Below are 18,430 nucleotides of genomic sequence, written 5' to 3' on the forward strand. Positions count from 1 at the left end.
CATAGAGACCCACAACACTTTTCACGGAGGCGACTGTGCATCTTGCCTACTGGCCACAGCTATGCCCATGTTAGTGGACGCAACTGTAAAGCTCTGATCGTTAGCAAGCCCAAGCCATCAATTCCAAGATCGGAGCTTCATGGAAAGCAATGAAATACAATGTAAACAGGAATTAGGTAAAGCAAAAATGTGTTGCGGGTTCTTCACATGCTTTCAATGAAATTCTGTTCATACCCAATGCCGTGCATGGGCTTCCATTAGTAGTCGTTGCCAAATTGCTCAACTTTTTAAGTGCTTTGATTTGCATTGAGAGTTTTTCTGAGGCAAGTGAGGTAGGGTCTCGGGCTGCCCATTAAACAGGGCTTGGCAAGTGCATCTCTGTCCCTATCTCCATCTCCATCTGTATCTGTAGCTGCAGCTATGTGGAAGCGACCTTTGGTGTTGGGGCTGGTTTGTCGCTGGTTTAGTCCCGACTCGTCTTCGCATTAACGCCATTAGGCCAATTTGGCACTGTGCCCTGACCCCGAAAGGCGCACGGAGAACTTTCCCAAACAAAGGTAACAAACTATGGCCACGATGCCCATGCTGCCATAGTTTTTTCCCATCCCAGCAGCACATCCGTTCCATTCCCCTCCACGCCGCGCTAGGCCAAGCCAGGCCACGCCACTCGCATGCCAATGCACGTGTAAATAAAAGTCAAGTGAGAAAAACAAATAAATTAGAGTCGCATCCTCTTGCTGGCAACGAACATTCCTTTTCGTTATTGCGCGACTGGCTTTAATTACGACACCAGGCAGGGGGCATGGGGAATGGTGCATCTGCGTCCCAAGCCATGGATCCGACTGCTGCCTCCGCTGGCTCAGCATGTTCAATTTATGTTTATTTGAAAACTGTTGCACTTGACTAATGTTCGCTTCATGCCGGGACATCCTCTCGCAGCTCTGGCGCTGACCTCCTCATGGTTTTTCGCCTGTTGCTTAATCAAAAGCCACTCTAAAGGAGGGATTACGGCTTAAAAAGTGACTTCAGCTTAATTTTAAAGCAAAGCACCCAAGGAATATGTCCTGTTCCAGCGCCTTCACCGCTGGGGATGAGTCAATCGATAGGGAAATCGATCCGTAGAACACCCGTCCAGTCTTCGTCATTTCGAGCACCATCCAAACTAAATTTGATTGTAATGGACGGGGCATTTGATTTATTAGTTTTCTCATTAAACAAATTGTCGAACAATACAACACAAGAACAATGCAGCAACCACGCGTGTGTGTGCTCACCATACTTACGCTTATTTATGTAGATTGATGGTCATTTCTTTCGTGTAAACACATCCATTGACGCAAATTTGAATATACATTTTCATTAGCAAAATGTCCATGGGTCCCTGGAGACAGCCCTGGGATGGTCGCTGTCCGGATAGCCATCCAGGCCTGGCCCATAAAATGATGAGCAATAGCAATCACTTGGCTTCAATTGGTTTTTGACTTGAATTGGCCGCTGAGCCCGTCTGGACACATGGAATCTGGCCATGGTTATTTACGATACAGCCAGGCACAAGTGGTAGGTAATTGGCCATAATCATTCGATAATGATCAGGTGCCATTTCCAACGGCTGTGCCTTATTACAAGTGGAGTGGGTAAAGGGCACTGGCGCATTGACCTTTGGGGACGCTCAAATTATTTCTACGAACACTAGTTAACGATTATTGCTAACTATTTCGCTGAGGTTAGATAATGTTGGATACTATTTTCGATACCAAACATCACATAGACGCGTCAATTCGCCTATAAACTGTCTGAATAAAATGTATGGGCGATTGGTTCCCAGGGGCTCTCATTGCATTTTAATCGGTATAGAACGATTTGTTGTCAGCTTTGCTCCAACTGCAAATTTTAAGTTTTATTTTTAGAAAAGTGTCATGTAAAAAAAATATACAAAATTTATCTTTGAGACGCATACAGATACAGACGCAGTACATTCATTGTATACAAAGCGTTCAGACAATTCTTTGACCTTGCTTTGGACATTTTACAACACTTAAGCACATCGAACATTGTTGACATAAATACAACTCAACGCACAACTGTTTATCCCCGATACACCGATAAAATGGTAATTATACCCTGAGGAATTTTGAATTCAAGGGGATGGGATTATGGGGTCGGTGGTGCAAAGTCACAGCATTTGCGCTTTTTGTGGTTGCGGGTGAGTGGTTGTTTTTTGACGTTTTACAATACTGGCGACCAAGTCGCCGACAACAACAAAACGCAGTGCTTAAATTTATAAATTTAAATGCGCTTTTATCGGATCTTGTGTTTACCCTGGGTTCTCTGAGCATGCGCAGCCGTTCGTTATGTGCGCCATCACCCATCTATTCGCTGGAACTTTCACATGCTATAGGTAAAAGCGCCGTAACCAGTTGACACGCGTTTATCTGTTTTACTATGTTGCAGGCTGTTCGCAGGTACGTGAAGGGACACGAAGCACACTTTCTCAAACTAACACTTAAGCAAACTAACTTGGTGCAGCCTCATGATGGGAAGGAGCGCATCTCTAAACCAAGCTAGCCTGGCACACCGCCGGGCGATCTGAAACCTCGCTGTCTGAAATTGCTGTCTGTGCGGCTAGGCATCTGGACACCGCACGGCGAGGTGGACTTGCCTGAATGGCACACGAGCTGGACACCTAATTTCATGCATCGTTGGCGGTGCCGCTAATATCTCAATTTAAAAAAAGTTTCCATCCCAGCTGACGAAAGCTACAGAGTAAGCCGCGGATTTAGCTTCAACGGATTAGATCACGGATACAGGGATCAAGAATATGTCGGCAACTGAGTTTGCAAGTGCCACTTTCTGCCTACGAAAATTAACCATCCCCGCAAATATTGAGACCATTAGAATAAGCAAAACTTTTAAAAGTTTTATGTTGTATAATGTTTGGTTTAATGCTAATTAATACTTGTATGGTAGAAAAAAGCGTCATTAAATTTTCTTTGACATATTTGGTGTGACCCGGGCACATGAAGAATATTCCGTGTCTTGGTCCGTAATGTCTTCGTCAGTAGACGAACGGCTTCTGTCTGGCCCCATTTCAGCCAGCAGATCGACATTACGTTGAAATTCCATTACGTCTTTATCCAAGGCTTCGGGAATATCCCAACAGTTGTCCTCCGTCTTATAGGGTACTGCCATTTCTGAGTCTTCGTCGACGGTGAGCACGCTGCTGGCGAACTGGCCACGAATCTTTTGAAAGAGCGCGATCTTCTGAGCCTTTTTCATCTTGGCGTTCGTCGTGGCCGCCAGGAAGGCGTTATCCCAGGGGGCATCTGTCTCGTGAAAACTGGAGACGATGGCTCCCTTTATGCGATTGTTGCTGATCGGCACCAAGCTCTCCAGCCTCTTGGTGGTCCACATTTTTTCACAGCGACTGCAGAGCCCAACTACAAAATTAGTGACTGGATTGATGCACATCTCGCACTTAATCACAGCAAACAAGGGATCCATATTTTTATCCATTTAACTCCTGTTGTTGGGCTGAATGTTAGATGTTTTACAAGTGACAAATGGTGCAACTGAAACTCCACGTGCTTTGCAGAAGATATGCGCAACGGCAGCGGCACAAAAAAAAAAACTTTTAAAATTCGTTAAAGCGTTTTCGAACACTGCTGCTGGTGCTGCCACTATTCTCAAAAGCGACAACTACAGCGGCAAGTGGTCAGCATTGTTTATGAGTTGGCAGTACAGTTGTTTACATACATATGCACGTTTTTGTCTTTGCGAATAAATTTGGATCAAAAGTGGAACCATGCTGCCCTTGTTGCCACAACTGATGCAGGTAAGCTCCACAATGATTACTACATCTTTCGCACACTTTAGTGATGCTTACATTTTCATTTGCATACAAAAAGAACGATCCAGAGCCGCTGGAAGTAGACGCGCCACCGAACGAGCAGAATGCGAACAACGAGGTGCAGCATATTGTGGTGGAGAATCCCAGCATTGATCTGGACGTGTATGCCAATCAATACAAAGGCATTGGACGACTCCACCGGCTGAAGTATGTGGCCGAAGTTTGCCCCAGCCTGGCCGTGGAGGCACTCAAAATGGCCATCCCATATGTACAGACCACGTACAACGTTAGTCTGTACCAGTTGCTGCAAAAGCGTTTGCGCGACTTAAGCTATGGCGCTCCTGCTTCTGCGGGTTCGATTGTGTATGATGCCTATTGGGTCGACACCATTGTGCAGAAGTCTGACCGCAGGCTGCATGTGCTTGATGAACAACTGAGATCCTACAAGTCGACCTCGTTCAAGGAGGCCATTCGGCGCGGCCACGAGGACTTGGCCGAATATTATCTGAGCTGCGGGGATCTGAGCAATGCCCTGCAATTCTACTCACGCGACCGTGACTATTGCACCAGCGGCGAGCATGAGTTGAAGACGTGTTTAAATATGATTAAGGTCTTCATTTATATGCAGAACTGGGGCAAAATCATGACCAACATTGCGAAGGTGCAGAGTTCTTCGTACTTTGCCAGGGAGGCCAACGCCCAGATCCGCACACACCTAAGCTGCGCCGCCGGCCTGGCCGAGATGCAGCTTAAAAAATACAAGGCGGCTGCCGAGCATTTTCTGAACGCCAACTTTGACCATTTCGAGCTGCCCGAAATGATATCCGCAAACAATGTGGCTGTCTATGGCGGCCTCTGCGCTTTGGCCACCTTCGGCAGGCCGGAGCTAAGGCGCCTGCTGTCCTCTCAATCGTTCAAGCATTTCCTCGAGTTGGAGCCGCAGTTGCGCGACATTGTTGTCCTGTTCCACGAGAGCAAGTACGCCTCGTGCATGACGCTGCTCGATGAGATTCGTGACAATCTGCTGATTGATATGTACATAGCACCCCATGTGGGCACGCTCTACACCCAAATTCGAAAACGAGCCATGATCCAGTACTTCAGTCCCTACATGTCGGTCTACATGCACAAAATGGCCATGGACTTCAACACCTCGGTGGGTGATCTGGAGAACGAGGTGATGCAGCTGATTCTAGATGGCCAGATTCAGGCCCGCATCGATTCGCACAACAAGATCCTCTACGCCAAGGAGTCCGATCAGCGCAGTATCACGGTGGAGCGTGTCCTGGCTCTTGGCAAGAGCTATCAGCGAAACACTCGCATGCTCATCCTACGTGCGGCTATGCGTAAAAGTGGCATCCAAGTGAAGAGCGATAGAAGCGAGAATGGAAGCAAGCACAACGCCATTTTGGCCCTGTTGAACACGCTCAATAGTCCATAAACTCTTTGAAATATACTCGATGAAAATTGTATTCTGCTATGAAATGTAACTCCACACTTATAGCATCACGAATCGAACTATGTAGAGAACCAATAAATCATCTACTTAGCCATCTACTTTGTATAGATCGGATTGGTCTTTTCAGTGTAGAGCAAAATTCGTTTAATTTCTTAAATTGAAATTATGGTAATTTCCTGCAGTCATGCAAGCCTTTCCATTCTTTTCGTGCTTGGCCCGGAACCCATAACGGGGGCAGGCAGTCGCCTACTCCAGTAGTAGTGGTGGCTGTTAGCTAACTTTACTAGATTCAAGTTCATAAATTTAAAGCAAAACAATCTGGGTCGCGGGTGGGGTCTGTCCATAGTGAGTGTCCGCACTCACCGCTGCAACGGCTGGCCGTAGAGGTTATATCTCCGAGGTGGGGAAATGTTTTCCAATTTGAAGGTTGGCACCAGCAGCTAATCGATAGCTCTCCATGGAAATGGTGCGAGTGTTGATTTATGGTATTCCAGGCGCAATTATGCCCGACGCGGCCGCGGTTCCTGACAAGTCGCACATTAATGTGTTCAATTGAAGTGCCAACTACCACACCACCAGAAAGAGACAGAGACAGAGGCGTCGGAAGGGTGGGGATAAATGGATCACGAGTGGATATCGTGAAGCGCCCACGGCGCATTGGCAACTTGTTAAGCTCGTTGTTCTCCCAATTGCTCCTCCAAGTGAAGCGTTTCATTGGACTGCAGTCACGGCCCTTTCTCACCACACTCTCCCTCCATCTACTCGTGCACTGCTCATCAATCGCATTTGAGGGGGCGTTGAGTTACCTGTTGAGAGATGCGTAGCCTGAGGGTCTGTGTCCTTGTTCCAATTTGAGCTCGCACAAAGCTGTCTGGACGCTGGGGATGAGCTTCCGGTATGGCAGGCCAGCTTCCTGCTCAACTAATCGATCCAGGATCAACTTGGCCTTATGGTTATGACATCGTTGGGCCCATCCCACGCCCATATGCACACCCACATTCATTCCCATTTGACTGGCTTCCGCACTAACCAACTTCGGTCCACATTTATCCACACTCTCTGGGGTGCACATATCTGCCGCACATAGTGCGACCGCATAGCCAAGCCAACACTGGTTTGGGATGTGACAGGCAAACAACTTGGATCGCAAGCCAAGGCTTCTACTTCTCACTGAAACCACGACGATTTCTTGTGGGTATTCGAGTTGGTGGCCAGGGCCAGCGCACACACAACAAACGCACCAACTGGGAGGAAGCTTTGGCATGTAGATTGTGTTTGCCTATGTTGCAGCTCAAGTGTAAACATCATCTGGGAGCAAGTATGTGCCTGGCTTGTGGCAGGACACACAGTGAGAAGTTTGCCAAATGATCGGGCTTGTGACTAACCTTATTGAGACTCCAAGAAATACCAAAACTAACCAATGAAGATGGAGTACGAGTATCTTCTCTCAGGCTATTTTAAATCAACCATAACAACTTAGCTTTTTTTGTCAGTGTAAGTCACTATCTCACATGCTGTGTCGTCTCCACTGTGCCTGGTTCTGGTTCCCAGAGTGTGAGTGTGTGTGTGTGTGTGTCTGTATGTGGCCATGCGTTAGCTTTGGCTGCCGACATCAGCGCGAAGGATGCCTTTGATTTCATTTCACTTCATTTCATTTTGTTGTCGGTGGGGAGGCAAACTCGCGACTGCGTCGATACATAACGCCCCCGATTCAGCTCCACAGCCCCGTGGGTCGGGCAACCTGGCCGCGTCGGGCAGGCCACAACCTGTAAGCCGCATTTTCCCTACTCATACCACGGACCAAACCCAGCGGCCTGGAATGACGGACGATGGTACGAGATAATTTTTACTGTTCGGCTTCTTGATGGGAATGGCAAAAATGCTGGGATTTGTGTAATTTACTTCATCGAATATTAAACATGGCAAATGGCGACAGAAACGCAGGTCTGACTGAACCACTTCAAGGCGAACCACTTGGGAAAGGCGGAAAATTTCCATTTTCCAGGCTACTTACTTGATGGGGCCATAATTTTCAGTCCTTGATGGGTAGAATATTTTCCCCGCATTTGCCAACGAAATCAAAACGAAACTCTTCTTTCTTTTTTGGGTTTGTTCTTTGTTTAATTTCCTTCAATAATATGTATGTCTCGTTTATTATTCAATATGCGTTCTAGTTCTATTATTTTCGATTATTTCTCTCGTCATTATATTCTCGTATGTATAAATAAATGTTCATTGTTCAATGCGGGAATATACGAGTATAAAACGAATTTCGCCTCCACGTACCAAGCCAATTTGTGGTGTATACAAAATCAGTGTGCAAATTTCAAATTCAAATTTTGCTCATAACAATCATAATGCATAATACATATAATAACAATAATAGAAGGAATTATTCGAATGTTATTGCATTATTTTATTTTGTAATAACAAAACCAATCAACGAGCCAGTGTGTGTGGGGGTAATGGATGTGTGTAAAAAATGGAAATATATTTTTTTCGCTGACATACTTCAATTGGTTTCCTGTTTTGGTTTTTCTTAGTTAAGTTTAGTTTATGTTTTTTGTTTTGTTTCGTCTGGTTTGCCTTGCTGGTGTCTTAAAAAATGTATTAAAATTAGCTTAACTATCAAAATTATATGCACTCTGTTGTAGCTTCATTTGTTTCATTGAGTTTTCCCCTTGAAAAGTTTCCATTACCAATCACTAGTCAGCTTATATACATTTACTCTTATTATTCATGTCGTTTCATTTTGTATTTCTGGTTGGTTTGTTGCTTATGTTGCCTTAACTATGAACAGTTTGATATTACAAATATAATGCAATTATCCTTGATGCCATCGATATCGTTAGCCGTAACCTTTGTCTTAAGTTTAGTGAGTGGCATTTACATGTATCTACATGAATATCAAAAAACTATGCAGGTTCCTCTAATTCCAACAATGATCTGCAGCTTATATTTGTATAAATAAATGTTAACATTCAATATCTCCTGCCTCGTACTTCTGCCTCGTACTTCTCCTGCTCATCCAAAGCCTCTGTGTCGCAATGTGGAACAGAATAAGCGGTTTTTATGTAGTTACAAATTGGGCGCAGCGATTTATGGTGATGGAGTGATTGAGATTGCAAGGTCAAATCGAAAGTTTATCTTTCTTTTCCATTTAGAAATTAAATATTGTCAAGCACAAAATTGTGTGAGTGTGCGATCAGCCTCGAAACCAAAGATAACAATAATAATAAACCGGATATACAATTCTATGTATGTGTTTCTAATAATTGTGATTATCGTGATAGAACTACCTACATTATGCATAGATACTGATGCGGAAACGTGGAAAACTCTTGTGTTTTGTGGTCTGGCGTGCTAGCTTACTGATTGATTGATTGATTGATTGTATGATGGATGATTGAATCAAGAGGGAGAAGTAAATTGCTTTTCAAAATTTTGGTTGCCCTCAACAACACACAATAATATCATATCTCTATATCATTTAAATGATCACAGTCAAAAAACTTGCATTATTCAATTAATCGCTAAACATTTCGCTTCCTTTCACAAAGATGGGACTCCAAATAATTCAATTGTATTTTAATAATAATGAACTGAATAACAATTTGACCAAATTCTCTCAACTTGGGGCACTTTGTGAAGGACATTCGTCTAAGACGAACCTAATTCAAAATTCTACAACAAAAATCCCTAAAACGCTGAATGTGTTCATTTGTGGGCGGATCTCCTAAATATATGTATAACTGAGGCATGGCGTGTCTATTTCTGTGTGGAGCATTTAACCGAAGCGTAAACTGTTTGCCGCTGGCAGAATTTCCTTCTACATTTTCCATCTGAATTTCAAATTAAATTTTTTTTTTGGTATTCTCGCTTTGCATTTATAGTGAATTTTGGTTGCTTTTCCCGTGACAAGCTGAACATTTTGTTTTATTTTTGTATTTATTATTACTAATGCAATACAAACTTATTCATTACCTATGCAAAATTGTACACTTATATTAATAATCTGGTTTTCATTTTTGTTTTGTTTCTCATTCAGCGGTACAAAAATTATTCATTGCATTTGGTTTTTGTTTAGGTCTGGTTTCCTCTGTTTGCCATTGTTTTATATCCATAATCATTTCGGTTTTAACTAAATTTACACATTGCCTAATTCGCATCTTTTAATTCGTACACACAGATACGCCTACAATACAAATACTCGTACATATATGTATGTCTGTCTGCCTGTCTGTATGCCACTCATGCCCATGGCTTATAAATAGGTTTTCTGTTTTATTTCCGATACCGACACATACCACCATAACCACTTGGTTGCCACTTGGTTTGGTTTGTTTTGGATTCTCTCTCTCCCCGTTTTGTCGGCTTGGTTTAAAAATCATTTACTCGTATGCTAAAAAGTAACTAAATTTAATCAATCTTAGGAATTATTCAGTTGGATCAATTATGAATTTCTGTGTGTGTTTCGCGTTCATCTGATTCATTTAAGTTCTCCTAGTTGCACTTAAAACATCTGATAGTTTCGGGCCAGGCGCCGTGGCTCTCAAGTGCTGTTTTTCCTTTGGCCGCCATCTACTCCACTCCACTCCACTCCACTCTTTTCTGTTCGGATTTCGATTGGGATTGACACTATGTTGGAAGAACAAAGGGATTATCCGTAGCTGGTTCCGCAGGTGTTCTGTATTAGGTTCTGCTAGAAGTCGCTACTCGTTGATGGATTCCCTAAATTGCTCTCCACAGTGTCGTCCTTATGTCAGAGCGGCGGCTTGTAGACTTCAATAGCAGGCGTGAGCATGTCCACTCGCGTAGATATCGAAGTGTCACTGTAAGCAAGACAAAAATATCGATGAGAAACTAAAGTTTACTAAATTTACTTGTAAAAATACCATTCATTTGGCAAAAAGTTCTACAAGTTTAACACAAAACAGCTTTGCCCATCAAAGAGGATTGAGAATAACGCCAGCAAAGAGTAGAGAAAAACAAGGAAAACGGAGGTAAAGAAAAGCTGCAAGTCTTATCGCGCCAACTGCAGGGCACATTCCATCAGAGGAGCTGTAGAGCAGTCAACAGCTGCCAGCAATATTGTGCATTCATATGGACCATACATTCAGCTTGTTCCACAACAAAGCTGTGTTGTCAAAAGTGCTTAAATATGCGCATACAAAAATACATATGTATGTTTGTACTTGAAACGAAAACAAAATAGAAATACCCACAGTTGTATATGTACATACATAAGTATGAACTTGTGAATGGCTAGGCTAATCCACTAAAAAAAACAATGATAAATTGTATTTCAATGTTCCTTCCTATTTAAAGTGGTTTTCCTTCTGCAATTTCATCTATCCATCTATTTAATTATACTTCCGCATATAAATTCCATTTAATTCTATTGCCCAATCCCTCGCAAAAGTTGAGATACTCTTGTATGCACCTGATCCATCCGCTACAATGCTGCAATGCGTTTTCCTCAAAGAAAGAGACTTTCATAGTTCTGATTTCATTTAGTTTTTTTATTATATAAGTATACACACATATTTTCTTTTCATTGTTCGACCAACCTACGACCCACAAAAACTTTCTTGTACTCCTGTATTTTCTCTTCACCCCCCCAATCTAAAGTCTCTTTTGATGAAACTCCTATTCCTTTATCAGAGTCACCCACCGAATTGGAGCTGCTTTTCCTTTGTTTGCTTGTTGCGGATTCGGATTCGGATTCGTATTGTAAATGAAATGGAATTAAATGAAATGTGAAATTTATTGCATTTAGGGGATTTCCATGCCACAAGCACTGCGGGCGGGATAGAGACAACGACAAACGAAACGAAACAAGGCAAAGGAATCGCATTTTCGTTTACTATTTCAAATGTAATTTATACGCGTACTTATGGCCCCCACTGTGTTCACTGGATGTTCACTTTATTGGCATTCTACTTTAGCTTTATGTGTGTTTACTCTCTGCTCTCCTCTACGATCCCATTTGACACTGTAAATAACACCAGTATGTACTCGCAGTTTGATGCACTTAGCCTCGAATATTGAATTAAATAAAAGTCTCATTTTGTTTCACGGAAGCTCCTCCCTCCTGCCTGCTCTCTCTGCCCACGTTATATACTTATTTGCAACACATAGTAGATTGCTTTTAATAAATCCCCAGCCTTACATACTTAACTAGTTCATAGAGATGGAGAGAGAGTTTGGAGGAGGATGAAAAGAGTTCGAGATAGTTTTCAGGGAATTTGCTTCGGTGAAGATACAAACAAAACAGGCAAAAGCTAAAGATATTCCTGAAAACTTTCTAGAGCTGGCAACCACTCGAAATGCGCTTAACTGAAATAATTAAAACGAGAAGTTACAAAAAGTTATCCGGCTCATCGATGCATGAGTGCTCTTTAAACATAAATAGTTGATGCAATTATTTTTGATATTCATCATCGTGTGAATTATACAAAATCCATTTAACATATACATAAAACATTTTAGTTGTATTTTTAAAAGGTTCTATTGCATGTGTACGGTAATAAATATCTCGTTGGTGCTCCCAACGTACGAGTATTTCGAAATTCAGAGAAATAAACTAAATGCACAACAATTTTCATGGATTTTAGACACGGAAATCCTTGGGAAAAGAAATGACTCCACATCTGGCAGCTAAAAATCCACTTTTACTATTGCCCCATTGTAGAAGTGCGCACTCTGGAGTAAATCCCATTATTGGGGATGACCACAGCTTTATGTACGCCCGCCCCAATGCTGCACCCAGTGTGCTCCAGCTTTAAGGTGAGGCAACAACACGAAGAAGGAAAACATCTGGCGCTGGCCATTCATCAGAATCAGGAAGTTGGGGGAAGCAGAAGGGAGAACGGAATTGCATTAGTGGGACATCAAATGGCAGGACAGAACAGGATGCAAGGACACTGAAACGTGTGCAAATTGTTGGCAAGCTGCTGAAACCAAGTTCCAATTAAAAATGCAACAAATTCTTGTAAAAAACAGAAGCTCTGTGTTCAGAACAGCAGCAACAGCTGCAGCTGCAGCAGCAGCAGCATCAATTGAAACTATTGTACGAGTATGAGTACTGAGTACTGTGTGCATGTACTCGTATATGTAGGAGGGCAATGCAATTAAAAAGCTTTTTCAATTGCATTTAACATGAAATTAGTTTCAAGAGTCATAAAAAGCGTGGCAAGTGCCTGCGGTTATCTGTCGGTTTCTTTGTGCCACTTTGTTGCAAATCTGCACTATGTGGACTGTGAGTTTGTGTGTGCAATTTTCCATTTATATTTATTATTAAAATCAATGTGTTATGTGAAAGGAAAAAAGGAAAAAAGGAAAATATGCAATGCAGTTAAAGCGGATCTTTTCACCAGGGACCCAAGTTGTGTTCTTCAACATTAATAACTAGTTCGTCAAAGTTCTTGACGGGGAGACCTGAACAGAAACTCATCTCGAACATTTCGCAAAGTTGTTCGAGCAAGTGCATGTCTCCGTAAACTAAATCTACTAAAACTGACTTTGACAACAACTTTATGCAATTAACTGCCCCGCGCTGGGTCGGACCGGACCGGGCCACACCCCATCCCATCCCGGCACTGGGGTGGCAGCCAGCTTATTATAAGCGACAACAAGCAATGTAAATGCCAACTGGCAGTGAGAAATGGCCAAAGGCGACAGAAGGCAGGCGGCAGTCGCCAGGAGGAAGCGAAACCAGGTCAAACAGGTGTGTGAGAGTACGGGCTGGCAGGGCTGCAGAGTGCAGAGCACAGAACTTGCCAATGTATTTAATTTGAAAATGCGACACCGACACTGCGGCGTTGAATGCTTCGTGTAAATTAAATTACACGCGCCCAGCCACGCCTTTGAAGCTGTGCTGGGTATAGGCCGTGCCGTCCAGCCCGAAACATGTTACATTAAATTTTCATTTGGCCAAAAGTCCCACAAACTTTGGAAACAAGTCGCAGTCGCACTCGCACTCTGAGTCGCAGCAAGGACAGTAGCCCCAGGCAGCAGCAGCAGCAGATACAAATAAAGATACAGATAGAGCCGCCAGGGGGCGAGGAGAGTGGGGCCTTTTAGAGGTCAGCATGCTGCGGGCCCAGAGCAGGGATCAGGGCTTAGGAGTCAGCCTCCCCATCACCACAAGCGACGGCATCGTCACCTGGGTATGGTTATGGTACTGGTACTGGTACTAGTACTGAATCTCCATTGCCATCCCATACAAAATCCACGTCCTGCAGGCGGCAAGTAAACACAAACACCAACACTAACACCAAGATAAACAGCAGCCAGCACCCAGCACCCAAACACCCAGACACCTACAGAGACCCCGACAAGTGTCGGGCGGGAGAAAGGCACGAGAGAAGCTCAAAATCTCATTAGTTACATTTTTGAGAGGACAGAGGCCTTGCTTGGGTTAAAGTTTCGGGCGCATTAAGCGGATGCGACAATACAGTTGGGCCAACAGTTTCCAAATTCACTTTACCACCGAAGAATTCATCATGAAAATGAGCAGGAATCCATGGAAAACAAACAATTTAGGCCTGACAAAACTTTAATTTCATTATTTACCAAGTGAACCGAATGCAGTTGTATAAGCTTTAATTTCAGTATTTATTTTTCTGTTACAATGAGCTATGCAAAAAGAATATACCCGTGCACGGTACGAGTACCGCGCATTAAAAACTTTTTCACCAGAACTGAACTCAAAAAGTACATTGAAAAATATTTTGCGCATTTATTAAGAATTTTTGAACAGTTCCTACTATATGCCTCGGCACGTTCGTGTATGTATTGTTTGATAAGAGAATGCTTTGGTATGGAATGTTGAATGAGATGGAAGTGTGCCACGCCCCAGGGGTTGGGAATATATCGGTGTTGTCTTTGCCGCTTCTGGTGCTTGTGCTGTTGTTCATGTTTTTGTTGGCCATATGGCAGCACTTTAAATGCAAATGAAAGCACTGAGCTGAGCGTTTGTCCTCGGCGTCTGCGTTGACGGCAATGTTGTGCGTCGAGGTCGCCTACCATTTGAGAAGTGTCCTCCGGTCTGTCCTGCCTGAGTGGGAGATTGTGGGCTGTGTGTGGGTGAGTGTGTTAAAGGAATTTGCATAAAGCTCTAAACTAGCATGAATATTCGGTTAGGCTTTTTTGCTTGCGGTGCTGGTTGGTGGCAGCACACGTGACTGGCTCATGGACTGCGGAAGTTTTTGTATGTCAAGGCACTGCAAGTGCAGATACATTCTGCACACACAGATACTTGTTGAGCCTGTCCTTGTCGCCATCCAAGGAGTGAGACATGCCCACACGCGCCCACCTTCACCCACCACTTCTCCACTGACGGTCTCCTGTAGGTCACCGCTGGCTGATATTTCCAATCAATGCCCGCCATCGCCATCGCCATCCAACTCAAACAAAAAGTTAAATTTTTTAAGCATTTGTCGTCGAGCCAAACAATTGGGGCGGGGCAGCACCACCGGGCAGCAGTGGAGGTTCCAGAAAGAGCTCGGAAACTTTTGTTTTGTCATTTGCGTGGGCGTTGGCCAATTCAATTGCCAACTTGCATTCGAACTGAAACACAAACTGAAACTCAAATTCCAACTCAAATAAGGAGCAAGGGACGCATAGGGGCGAGGCGAGTCGCTTGTCTTGGCCAAGTCAACAAGGGCATTGATATTAAGTAGCCCCGGCCCAGAGAATGGACGATTCATCATCTGTCCTCCCTATGGTACGGCTTCTGCTTTTACTTCTGCTTCTGTGCTGGAAACTTTGGCAAATGTACTGAAAAAGTTTGTTGGATTTCGCTTTGGTCATTTCGGAGGAGGCGGTGCTGCTGGGACAAGATGTAGCCACCGCCTGGTGGCCATTAATCAAACCAGGCAGCCATCCCGCTACGTGATGTCTAGTCCGCTGACCATAAATAACCCCAACTGCCATGTGGATAGGAAAATCTAAAACTGGCCAAAAGGATTTATGTAAATAAATACTTTGTATGGGCTGCCAGTCGGCAGCCTCGTGGCAATCGATGCGGCAGGAAATCGGGAAACCTGTGCGGGAAAGCCAAGTGGGTAGCAGCCAGGGAAGACCTTGGCAACTCCGAAATTTAGTTTCCGTTGATTAATTTCCTCTCACAGCTCAATCATCACGTCGACAATTTTTCGCATATTTCTCCACCCTTCGGATATCATTTACGAGTACAGCTGACAGCTGAAAATCGAACCGGGTTCGCCAACGTAGTGGGGTGGGATTGGTTGGGAGCCGGCCTGAAGGCTATCAGTGCAGCTAGTGACGGTTCGGGGCCAAAATTTAATTTCGGGCCATGTTCGTTAAAAGTTCGGTCACATGATTTATTTGCCCTGCCCGCATTGATTTCCAGTTCGACTTCGATTTCTGGTTTCTGGTTTCGCTGCTCTCGCCACTTGCTTAATGAAATCATTCCGTGGCACACACAAACTCCCACTCTAAATATAATATATACATATATATGTATGTATTTGGTGCTCCTGTCCCATCGATTCGGATTAATTGTTAAATCGAATGTGCTGTTTGGGCTGTAAGCGACAGCAATCCGTATGCGTAATGCGATTATTGATATGTGTTGATTGGAATCGATTGCCACTGTCCCACACGCAGAACAATCACAGAGAATGGATTAAATATTGACCAGAGAGGGGGGAGACCTCTACCAATCACAACTAGCTTCTGCTCATCATTTTGGCTGAATAGGAACGGAACTGATTTGAGATAATTGTGTGATATTTCGTGGTGTGGTGTGGAATGCGTTGCATAACTCTACTCTTAAAATGTATCCCTGGTGTGTGTGTGTGTGCATATTCTCCTCAAATGTATCCCAGGGATACGGTGTGTTTTTTTTTTTTATTCATTTGTTTATTCCTTCTAATTAATTATCTAGCTTTAATAATACTTTAAATATAATAATAATAATAATACTTCTTACACTAGTGGGTATACTCATAATGAGGGCCGTATTTTCTGGTGGGAGTGGGCGCCCGTCGCGCGCGGTACTGCCGCAAAGCATTGCTTCGCACGCTCGAAGGCTCCTACTCCGTCTCCTGTTTACGACTCCTCTCCAATGCTCTCAGCGTTCGCATAACGCTCGAGGCGAACTCTGCGGCCGCTTCCCATGTCCTTGGCTCGGCCAGCATGATCGGCACCAAGGTCTCGGAGGAGATCCTGGCGCCTACTGCTGTCTCCATGCGGTGTCGCTCGTGGTCGAACCGGTGGCATTCGAAGAGGACGTGCTGTGCATCCTCCACTATGCCGGTGCCGCACTCTGGGCACCAGTCCTCCGTCTCGTGGCCAAAGCGCTTGAGGTAGCTGCGGAAGCAGCCATGACCGCTAAGCGCTTGGGTGAGGTAAAAATCTACCCGGCCGTGCTTCCTCTCCATCCAGGCTTGCAGCTTCGGTATGAGGGTGTAAGTCCAGCGCCCCTTAGTTGACCTGTCCCACTGGTTCTGCCATCTGCTGATGCTGTTCCTCCTCGCTGCAGCCTTCAGCTCTGCTCTTGTCGCATCGCTTTCGCCCTGCACGGCTGTATGGATCTCCGCTCTCTCCCTTATTAGCTCCCTGAGTGGGACTTGCCCCGCAATGACTAGCGCAGCTTCGTCCGACACAGTCCGGAACGAGCACGCTATTCGTAGGGCACACAGCCTGTACGTCGCCTCAACGCCTCGCATGTAGGTCTTTACCTGAGCGGCTTTCGCCCACGCGGGCGCTGCGTACAGGATCTGCGACGTCACAACACTCGTCAGGAGCTTCCGCGTTGCCTGCTTCGGACCTCTGGTGTTGAGGAGCATCCGTGAGAGCGCTCCTGCGGTTCCGCTGGCCTTCCTCTGCACGTACTCCAAGTGCTCCTTGAAGGAGAGGCGAGTGTCGATGAGCACCCCGAGGTACTTGATTGCCCTCTGCGAGCGTATCGTGGTGCCACCGACCTGCACACTTGCAGTCTCTACAGCTTTCCGGCTCGATATGAGCACCGCCTCGGTCTTCTGCGCTGCCAGGTCCAATCCGGCGACCGTAAGCCACGACTCCACGGCTCGGACGGCCGCGTTGGCGAGCTCCTCCGCTGCGGCAAGGTGCTTGGCCACCACTACTATGGCGACGTCATCCGCAAACCCCACCATGCTGGTGTTGGCTGGCATCGGGAGTCTCAGGACTCCGTCGTACATNCTTCCTATTCTGGGTCTGAGTAGGGGCTGCTCTTCCTGGGTTCGGTTCGCCAAACACGCACTCGATGGCCTCGTGGTCGCTAGCGGTGTAGGCGTTGCTGATTTTCCAACTAGCGGTTCTGGCCAACGCTCTGCTGGCGAATGTGAGGTCGATGACTGACCCCATGCCTCCCCTGCTGAACGTTTGTTGGTGACCTTCATTGAGCAGCACCATGTCCAAGGTGGCGAAGGCCTCCAGCACCGTGCGTCCTCTAGCGTTGGTTCGGGAGGACCCCCACTCCTGGGCCCAGGCATTGAAGTCGCCCCCGACCACGACGACGCTTCGTCCTCGCAGGTCTCCGATCAGCTCGTCAATGATGCGGCTGAAGGTCTCCAGCGGGAGGCTGGGCGCCAGGTAGCAACTATAGACCCACATCCCGCCTACTTTGCCTCGAACGAACCCCTCGGCCGACTTTATGTCGCCGATCTGGGGCGTCTCCACTCCGCATGTCCACAACGCTGCTCTGCCCGAGCGGTCTGTGGCCCAGTTGCTGCAGCTGGGAGCCCTATAGGGCTCGCTGAGGATTGCCACCTCCGATCCCCGCTCACGCACCGTCTGTTGCAGGAGGTCCTGCGCGGCCCTGCAGTGATTCAGGTTGAGCTGGATCAACCGCATGTCTTGCTGCGTTGACCGACCCTGCTGAACGCGGCCGTGCAGCTTTTGCTGCCTGCCTGGTGCCTGGACTCCTTCTTTCCCGCTGCCGAGCAAATGAAGCATGATGGCTCGTTTGTGCAGGCTGCGGCTTTGTGCCCCTGCTCGCCGCATTTAATGCAGCAGCCACTCCTATCCGTTGTGCTCCTGCAGCTGCTCGCGATGTGCCCCGGTTCCAGGCATCTGTAGCACCTCGGAAGTCCTTCTCTCTCGCGGATCCTGCAGACTGTCCATCCGATCCG

At 45.6% G+C, this 18,430-nt stretch overlaps 3 protein-coding genes across 3 annotated transcripts in view; 1 reads left to right on the forward strand and 2 right to left on the reverse strand.

Moving 5' to 3' along the window:
• Nucleotides 1-2,979: 2,979 nt before the first annotated feature.
• LOC117585367 lies at nt 2,980-3,536 on the reverse strand. Its single transcript, XM_034274813.1, has one exon. The coding sequence runs from the start codon at nt 3,511-3,513 to the stop codon at nt 2,980-2,982; it is 534 nt and encodes a 177-aa protein (XP_034130704.1). The 5' UTR covers nt 3,514-3,536.
• Nucleotides 3,537-3,778: 242 nt separating this feature from the next.
• On the forward strand, nt 3,779-5,325 carry LOC117585072 (COP9 signalosome complex subunit 1b-like). Its single transcript, XM_034274337.1, has 2 exons — nt 3,779-3,832; nt 3,906-5,325. The coding sequence occupies exons 1-2, from the start codon at nt 3,803-3,805 to the stop codon at nt 5,286-5,288; spliced, it is 1,413 nt and encodes a 470-aa protein (XP_034130228.1). The 5' UTR covers nt 3,779-3,802; the 3' UTR covers nt 5,289-5,325.
• A 3,049-nt stretch (nt 5,326-8,374) lies between these two features.
• LOC117585199 (protein tipE) overlaps nt 8,375-18,430 on the reverse strand; it is a 32,489-nt gene continuing 22,433 nt past the window's right edge. The window contains exon 2 of the mRNA XM_034274577.1: nt 8,375-10,138. Coding sequence (XP_034130468.1) covers nt 10,069-10,138 — 70 coding nt within the window. The 3' untranslated portion in view covers nt 8,375-10,068. The remainder of the gene's footprint in view (nt 10,139-18,430) is intronic.

This window comes from Drosophila guanche, unplaced genomic scaffold (assembly GCF_900245975.1).
Source record: "Drosophila guanche unplaced genomic scaffold, DGUA_6, whole genome shotgun sequence".
In the NCBI taxonomy this organism is placed as follows: domain Eukaryota; kingdom Metazoa; phylum Arthropoda; class Insecta; order Diptera; family Drosophilidae; genus Drosophila; species Drosophila guanche.

What these genes read in the sequence shown, in the direction of transcription:
- LOC117585367 (XM_034274813.1), bottom strand. Translation starts at nt 3,513, where the DNA reads ATGGATAAAAATATGGATCCCTTGTTTGCTGTGATTAAGTGCGAGATG.
- LOC117585072 (XM_034274337.1), top strand. Translation starts at nt 3,803, where the DNA reads ATGCTGCCCTTGTTGCCACAACTGATGCAG. An exon ending in TGTTGCCACAACTGATGCAG is followed by an intron (nt 3,833 to 3,905) that starts GTAAGCTCCACA and finishes GCATACAAAAAG; the next exon opens with AACGATCCAGAGCCGCTGGA.